This window comes from Falco biarmicus, chromosome 16 (assembly GCF_023638135.1).
Source record: "Falco biarmicus isolate bFalBia1 chromosome 16, bFalBia1.pri, whole genome shotgun sequence".
NCBI classification, from domain to species: Eukaryota; Metazoa; Chordata; class Aves; order Falconiformes; family Falconidae; genus Falco; species Falco biarmicus.
The window spans coordinates 2,940,213-2,949,158 of NC_079303.1; the positions used below are offsets into that span (position 1 = coordinate 2,940,213).

At 49.8% G+C, this 8,946-nt stretch overlaps 1 protein-coding gene across 1 annotated transcript in view; it reads right to left on the reverse strand.

Moving 5' to 3' along the window:
- BLTP3A (bridge-like lipid transfer protein family member 3A) overlaps nucleotides 1-6,399 on the reverse strand; it is a 35,392-nt gene extending 28,993 nt beyond the window's left edge. The window contains exon 1 of the mRNA XM_056361348.1: nucleotides 6,278-6,399. Coding sequence (XP_056217323.1) covers nucleotides 6,278-6,321 — 44 coding nt within the window. The 5' untranslated portion in view covers nucleotides 6,322-6,399. The remainder of the gene's footprint in view (nucleotides 1-6,277) is intronic.
- Nucleotides 6,400-8,946: the final 2,547 nt, after the last annotated feature.

The window sequence follows — 8,946 nt, forward strand, 5'->3', positions numbered from 1 at the left end:
CTCCAGAGGTCCCTTCTGCCTAAATCACTCCATGAGTCTATAGCTTTGTTAGGTCATTCCCAGATGAGATTTCCTTGCTTTCCTCCCTGTGCACCATGCTCTTTAAATTGCTTCCAGTTAATTCATAATCAAGGACGGGAAATGGGGAGAAACCTGAAAGGGTTAGGTGGTAAGCACACATCTTACACTGACAGTAGATCTTTCTAAATCACAGGGTTTCCAACATATCTTACTAACAGAACGTGCCATTGCTTGGACTGTCACTGCAAGGGCACAGCTGCATCTCAGCATTCAAGCACACAGTGATGCTGCAAAACTTTTCAGGACAAGTGAGAAGCAAACAGACCAGAGAATTCAGGCTGTATTTTCTTATAGTGATTTCCAGATTTCAGCATTTAGCCAAGAAATCTGACCGCTGAGGGGGAAAAAAAAAAAAGTGCTCTTCAGACTTCAGGAATTCCCCACACCTCTGTGTTGGGCAAATGATGCATATCTGATAACATGATCTGACCTTCTGTCCTGTGCAAGCCACAGAGCCCATCTCAATGATTCCTGATCAGCAGAGACTGAGCCATTTTCTTGGCTGAAGAAGAACTGCTTCTGCCCCTTGTCCCAATCTTTTCTGAGGAGAAGGCTGGGTCCTCTCAGATAACACACTTCACTTCTGCCACCCTGACCTCAGAGAGCGTAGTACCGTGGAACAGCAGGATGATCATCAGCTGCAATAGCCTTTCTTTGTCCTTAGACTGAGAGCCTGCCTTTAATGGTGGGGAAGGATAAAGGGCAGGCAAGGAGATCACATTTTTGAGCACAGAGGCACAAGCAGCTCCAAGGCTAACTGAAGAGCTAATCCAGTAACACTACAGCACAGGCAGGGCTCATGCCAGAAAGCAGTTTTGGGTCAGAAAGTTCTGAACTCTTTCCATGTGGCATGGAAGCAGCTCAACTGCATGGAAGGGGTAATACCAAATGCATTTCTAGGGCCAGGAAGGGATTCTGAAATACTTACATCCAAATTATGAAACCACAGCCCACAGAAGCCCATGCATTCCTAGCTCAGCACACTCTGTGACACCCACATGTTCCTGTCTGCTAAATTGATGTAGAAGAAACTAAAGATAATTATAGGCTCTCCTGTTATCTTCGCTTATCTGCTAGCAGCAGTTTTATTTGCTGCAAGGACTAGGAGCAATTGCAAATGAAACTGGGGAGGAGTTTCATTTGCAATCTCTTCTGGAAAAAGGGATTTATGACCTAAACCATGGGGAACTGAGAGGAAAGGTTCTACATTTATGAGGAGTTACATGACAGTTTCTGGCTGTGTACTTGACCTACATCTGCAAGTAAAGTATTACATCCTACACTCGCTACTCATTTTGTTTTCTAGGATTTTTTAAAATTCTGTTTCTAAAGCCCATCTGATTTATCCAAAAAGGTGGCTCCAATACTGTGCTGTGAAAGACAGTTCTGCCAACTTCTGCCATGCCTCATCTTCCTTCGTATGACATTGGGACAGAGAAGTGACATCTGACAGCGCAACTGATAAACCTGGCCACACAGACTTGCACCTACCAAGGATAACTTGGCTTCAGCCTTCATTAGAAAGGTTGTACTGTCCAAACTGTTACCCATCATTCAGCAACCTCCAAAACCAGGGAAGAGAGGAAACAAACCAACCAACAGAAGAGCAAAGCACAGTATAAGACTACACAGAAAACCTTCCTAAAAACAGTCTTAATCCCTCCCACAGTTCCCAGTCTCACTCCACAGCAACTTGCAGATACTCTCTTGACTGACACATGAACCAGCACCCAAGATTCTATGCATCTGGTAATCCCGTGTATAGACTGGGAATAAAACAGAGCAAAAACCCCAGTGGCACTCAAGTACTTCATGGTCAGGAGGACCAGGGCAGCAATCGTCCCCACTGGTGAGACCACACCTTGAATCCTGCGTTCAGTTTTGGGCCCCTCACTTCAAGAAGGATATTGAGGGGCTGGAGCATGTCCAGAGATGGGCAGCGGAGCTGGAGCGCATGCGCTCTGAGGATCTGAGGAGCGGCTGAGGGAGCTGGAGGTGTTTAGCCTGGAGAAAAGAAGGCTTCAGGGAGACCTTATCACTCTCTACAACTACCTGAAAAGAGGCTGTAGTGAGGGGGAGCAGGGTGTCAGTGTCTCCTCCCAAGTAACAAGCAAGAGGAACAGCCTCAGGTTGTGCCAGGGGAGGTTTAGATTGGATATCAGGAAAAATTTCTTCACTGAAAGGGTCATCAAGCTTTGGAACAGGCTGCTCGGGGAAGTGGTGGAGTCACCATCCCTGGGGATATTTAAAAGCCGTGGCACCTGGGGGCATGGTTTAGTGGTGGATTTGGCAGTGCTGGGTTAACAGTTGAACTTTATAGTCTTAAAGCTCTTTTCCAACCTAAACTTCTACGATCAACTCAGGAAAGGGCCTCTCTGTGCACCAGACCCTGTTTACAAGCACAGCTCTAGCAAAGACAAAACTACCAGCCTGGTATCACCTGTATTTCCGTTGCGCACATCTGTTATCAACAGAACCAGGCACCTGCGCTGGTGGCTGAAGCGCTGTACCCTCTCCTCTGCACACAGGTCTCGCTTCCCATGCTGGTTTTCCTCTGTATTTTCTCAGCAATAGTGCTGTTACCTCAGCCGACTTCTCTCTCTCTCTCTCGTTTCTCCTGCGCTTCCTTCTCACCCTACTTTCAGGGATTCCTGAAGTTCCTCCTCAGCTGCAGTTCTCCAGGGCTCCTGTCAGGGTTACCAGCTGTGGTCTCCTTCCCCTGCTTTCAAACCTGCTCCCAAACCCCACCCCAGCTCCTCTGCTGACACCAGCTTTTCTTTCTTTCAGACGCTTCTGACTCAGTGGCTGTTTCACATCGGCCCTTTGGAACTGGAGCAAGTAAAGCTATTGTCTGATTATTTTCTCCACCTAACTTTTATTCTTTTCTTCCCAACAGAAGGATTACATACCACATTTCCTCTGGAAACCATGTAACGTGCACAACTAAATAGCCTATTACTCCATAAGCTCACACGTTTTAACACGCGTTACAAAAGAAAATGTCACAAAGCAGTTGTCAGATGCAGCAGTGAATAAAAGCTTCCTAATGAAATTAAGTTAAAATAATTTTGATCAGGATTTCCACTGCAGCACTGAGAACTCAAACCCCAAAATGCTCTATTGAGTAAGTTTGGGCAGTCTGGCTTGCCACAGTTTCCCTGTTTACCAAATGGGGATAAATACTTGATCTCAGAGTATTATAAAGGTGGTATGTACTATAGCTGCACTGAGCACTATTAACAAGAAAAAAATTAAGAGAAGGACAATAAAAAGATGCTATTTCAAACAAAACCAGAAAGAGGCAAAGGCAAATTACTGTTTTTATTTTAAAGCAATAGATGTACTGCCATGAATAATTCCAGGCTGGTAAACACTAAGTGCTGCTCTTGTTGTACGGCCTCAGAAGAGTTCAAACCAGCTTCAAGTTCAAACACACAGCAAGCGGCTGATGCTTCAGACAGCTCGTAGGGAGAGCCCTTTGTCCCAGCTATAATCATCTGATGTTCGGTTATAAACAGCCTCCCACAGAACCCCAGTACCACAGCCATGTGCCAGTGCAGAAGAAGCGGTGAAACAACCTAATCTATTTTCTTTACCAAGCTAAATATAGGATAAATGAGTGAAAAGCACAGATGGTGAAAGCACCGCAAGTTTTTAGATTCCTCTGCTCTAGGAATTTAAGCTGCTAAAGCACAACACAGGCTAAGCCTTCTAAAATACATTCATAACTCAGCTCTGTCACCGACAGCAAAGCCCAGCTATAGAGATCACCGCAAGTGACCACTGTCATCCTATTAGACATGTGATTCATTTAATCTGAACAGTTGCTGTGAACTCTTTCATATTTCCCTGATCTTGCTGTCTCTCGTGACCATTCCTTGCAAATTTCCAGACAGAAAAGGAACAAAAAAACCCACCTCATGCAGAAATTACTTCAAATGAAGACATAACAAGAGGAACAAGGAATTATTTCATATGCAGACTGAAAGCAGAAAATAAAGGCAGATTAATGATTCAGTAGCAAAATTCTTCTGGGCAAATGAGCATAACTGAAAGAAAAATCCCAAAGGGAGCATGAAGCTGAGGTATTTAGAAGAACCAAAACCAGAATGCAAAAACATCATCTTTTTTATACAACATTAAACTGTGTTGAAAATGCATTTCTGCAAAACATCCACAGTACTTAGGCAAGAAAGGGGCAGGATCAGACCAACCACCCCAAACAACAGAGTAAGTCTACCTAGTAGGAAAACAGGTAGAGCTGCAGAATTTTTTGTGACTCCCTCTCCTCCCTAGAACTGCACAGAGGAGAACACTAACAACAGGCTCAAACGGAGGGGAAGAAAGGGGGCACTTTGAGCAGGGCTGTGTCACAACAGTGCAAAGTTAAGGGAGACCAAAAAGCAAAACCAAGTAAAAGCACCAGCAGAAAAACGTATTCATCTAAAGAGAATTATCCATAAGAATAATACACACGCTCTGTCACACTAGGAGGGGTGGTACCCAGGAATAAAGCCCAGGTCTATTTCAGCCCCCATTAATAACTGCTCTCATCCATCTCTCCTTGTCATAAATACTTCAGTGCCTCCTGACAAGAAGGCTGAATCCTTAACGAGCACGACAGGCCGATTTGAGGTGGAATGAGACAGAAAGCTCGGAGATTTGTGATGTCAGGTCTAGCAGAAATGCATTTAAATTAGCACACTGAACAGATCAAGCAGCAGGCTCTATTACGCTCCTTTCTGGTACAGCGCCTAGAAAGCTGGAGTACTGAGCAACTAGTGATTCAGAACCTCCGCAGACAGGCACTTTATTAAAGGAGACTGCTCGCTTTAAGTTTGCGGGGATTGTTCTGAGGTTCCAGAAACACTGAGGATTTACTACCAGCCTCAGCGAGTTTGGATTCGCAGGTCTTAACTCCTTGCTCCAGCCTACTGACACTACTAGCCCAAGTTACTACAAGCCCCTTGCTTCGTAGCTGAGATTCTCCACCCATAAAAACGGAAAGGACTTGATCATTTGCAGCTCATGAAGCACAAAGAAAAGCACTGTGCAACGCTGCGCTTTCACCAGTCTCCTCAGAGATATGCCACCTTTATACTTCATATTATCCTGATCGCTCAGCAACGCAGAGGGAGGACGTGCACATGAGATAACAGCAGAACTGCTAGCTCTCGTGCAGCTCTTTCCTTTCAAACGCCAGGGAAACCGAGGCACGGAGATTTGCCCAAGGTCAACCCCCAAGTCAGCGGCAGAGCCACAGCTGAAGCTGCATTTCCTGACTCAATATTACACACGAAGCACCAGATGATGGTCTTCCTCAGCACACCTCTTAGCGCCTTTAATGAAGTTCACTGAAAATGATAAAACATCAGCAAAAACGACAAGCAAGTGCCTGTACGTACCAAGTATTACAGCATTCCTTCTCGCCCTGGGTACCTCGTGCTGTTTATATTCTCCTCTGGTCTCTCATTCACGCTCGCCCGCTCCCAGCCGAGCGGGACCTGCCGTAGGGAGCAGCCCAGGCCCACAGCTCTCCCGAAGGGTCACCAAAGGCAGCCCCCCCTGCACCAGGCCCACCGAGGGCAGGAGCCCGGCCGGCCCGGAGACCCCCACCACCGCCCCCGGCCTCTGAGGGGCCCGACCCCCAGCACGCAGCTCCGGGGGGCTCAGCGCCTGCTCCTCCGCAGCCAGCAGCTCCCTGGGCCCGCAGCCCCCGGCCCTCAGGCGCCCCCGGGGCCCAAGACCACCGCCCGCCCGGGCCCGACAGCTCCGCTGGGGGGCGGCCAGCAGGGCCCTGCGGTACCCCGGCCCCACAGCAGCCTCGGGCCCGGCCCCCCTCCGCACCCACCGGGCCCCCCCACACCCACCGGCCCGCCGCAGGCCCGGGCTCTCCTGCACCCACCGGACCCCGCACGCACCCACCGCGCCCCCCCTCAACCCACCGGGCCGCCGTAGGCCCCAGCCGCTCCGCACCCACCGGGCCACCGAGGGCCCAAAACCCCCCTCAGCCACCGGGCCCTCTCGCACCCACCGGGCCACCGAAGGCCCGGGCCCCGCCTCAGCCACCGGGCCCCCCGCACCCACCGGCCCGCCGCAGGCCCGGGCACCCCCCTCACCCACCGGGCCCTCCCGCACCCGCCGCCCCCCCGGGATGAGAAGAAGGAAGAGAGAAGGCCGGGCGCGGGTGCCTCACCGGGAGAGGTGCTTCAGGATCTGCTTCTTGATGAGGCCCGCCATGCCGCGGGGCGGCAGGGCTCAGGGCCGCGGGCGGCGGGACCCCATCGCGGCGCCGCCGCCGCCTCCCGCCCCGCCCCGCCGCCGCCTCCCGCCGGCCCCCGCGCGCCACCGCCCCGCCCCGACGCGCCCCCTGGCGGCCCCCGCCGCACTCACCCCACGCGTGTGCGCGGAGCGGGCGGCCCACGGGCAGGGCCGCAGCCCCACGGGCCCCCAGAGGACACAGGCAGGGCTGCAGGGCCACAGCCCCGTGGGACACAGGCAGGGTGGCAGGGCCACAGCCCCACGGGCCCCACGGGACACGGGCAGGGCCGCAGCCCCACGGGGCCCCCAGGCAAGCCCTGCAGGGCCACAGCCCCACGGGACAGGGCAGCAGCCCCACAGGGCCCCACAGGACAGGGCCACAGCCGCACAGGCCCCACGGGGCAGGGACAAGGCCACAGCCCCATGGTACCCCACAGGCCAAGGCAACAGCCCCACAGGGCCCCACAGGACAGGGACAAGGCCACAGCCCCATGGGACCCCACGGGCCAAGGCAACAGCCCCACGGGCCCCCACGGGACAGGGACTGGGCCACAGCCCCACGGGAGCCTACGGGACACCAGTGAGCCCTGCAGGGCCACAGCTCCACAGAACACAGGCAGGGCCACAGCCCCACGGGACACGGGCAGGGCTGCGGCTCGGTACATGTCAGCTGCTAAGGCACAAGCACCAAGGGGGCACCTGCAACCACCAGCAGCTTCAGGCAGGTTTTAATTACGTGTTTTTACCTCTATTAAAACATTGATTATTAAAATGCTGATTATTAAAACTTGGGAGCTGCAGGCAATAATCCACAAAGCAGCTCAGTTTTACCTTTCTTCTTTGTAAAGCTCCCTTCCTAAGACTATCCCAGGTCAGCCCAAACCAATTTATTTTAAATAACGTGCTCACACTCCAAAAATAAAATGTTAAATATAAAACACTGCAGCCAGCAAGGCTGCTGAATGAAAAAAAAAAAAATCATCTTAGTTGCTACTTCGTTTCTGTTTCCACTGTAACTCTTTGATAGATGAGAATGAAAAATTAGACCATTTCACTTGCCAGGCGCGATTTCAGTGCGGATTACGAGGGAGTGTTTTGCTTTCAAGGCTGCGCTCAGCAACAGGAGCCCACAGAAACGGTCACGGCATACCCCCCCAGAGCCTTACACCCATCCCTCATGCCTGTAGCAGCTCCACAAGAAATCAATGTCCTTTGTGCTTTCCTGAGTACATTCTGTTTTCATCTGACTGTAGGCAGGGGGGGGAATCGCAAGTAGCACAAACCCGTGAACTTTTCTCAAAGCCCAGTCCTGATCATCACTAACTCCTGCCTATTTTTTTCCTCCAGGAGAAAGCCATTGCTTGTTGCACGTTGGATGTGAAAGCAACCCAGCTTCAGCCTAAAGCTGAAAAACACTCAAGATTATGGATCAAGGAGACACATTCACCTTCCAAGACACACATGGGTACAAACATGTCGGCTCCTTGCCATCTGCGCAGTGTCCGATGCCTGCAGAACCCAACGTGGGAGATGAAGCTGCACCAGTCCAGCCCCAGCGCTGTTACTGCAGAAGTCTACCTCTAGCATGGTTTATTATAAAAACATCCCCTAACTTCTGCCTCATCTCAACATTTGTTGAATACGGCTATTAAACACTGAGCAATCAAATATCTACAGTCTCAACTACACCACATTTTTTACAGCAGATTGATGAAAGCACACAAACTCCTAAAAATATCTCCTCTAAGTGATTGCACTGTCCTGTCTCATCGCAGGGAGCAACTCAAGAAAGGAGCTCTTGCAAACCCTGCTAACCAAATGCTTTCTTTTAAGATGCAGATCACTCCCACTTTCATATTAGAGGCAGATATGTCAAGAATGAGTTGGACAGTTCTGCAGACTGAAATGGATGACGACTGACCTGCGCAGAGCAGCAGGGTATGCAAACAGAATAAATCCTTGATATCAATTAGAATTGTGCACCTGCATTATGTATGGCTCATCAAAAGCAAAGTCCTTTTATTAAACTAAAGGGCCTGGGATATGTCTTCAACAACACATCCTTTTATACTAAGAAGAGAACAGAGCGTTAATAACTACTGACTCAACTCCAATAATGTAATTAAATGTGTCCACACAGATGCCCCAGTAGCAATAGAAAAGCAGAAACATGTTTGGCAGCATCAAAACAATTACTGTAAGAAGCAGCCTTTTAACAGCACCTCTTTGCTTCCCTCAGTGGAGAATCAGCATTTTAATAAATTCATTCTATTTTGTGCTGGTAAAGTCACTTAACGTTGCAGTCTCCCCAGGCAATTGGTATCACTGCAGTATTTTCTGTTGTCACTCTGTGATTTTCTTTTTTTTTTTTTTTTAAAGTAAAACCACACATACTTGTTTTGAAACAAGAATTCAAAATGCAGATAGTAATGCATCTCTCAAGGCATATGATATGAAAAAAAAGAGTGACTACCTAAGGACTAAAGAGAAGAAAAACCTGGAAAATTTTGTGCAAGACAGGTAGAGAGGGAACAAAAAAACCTGACATCTCTGCCTGCTGCGTAGAAAAACCACACACAGAGTAAAGCTCAGATTCTCCGTATG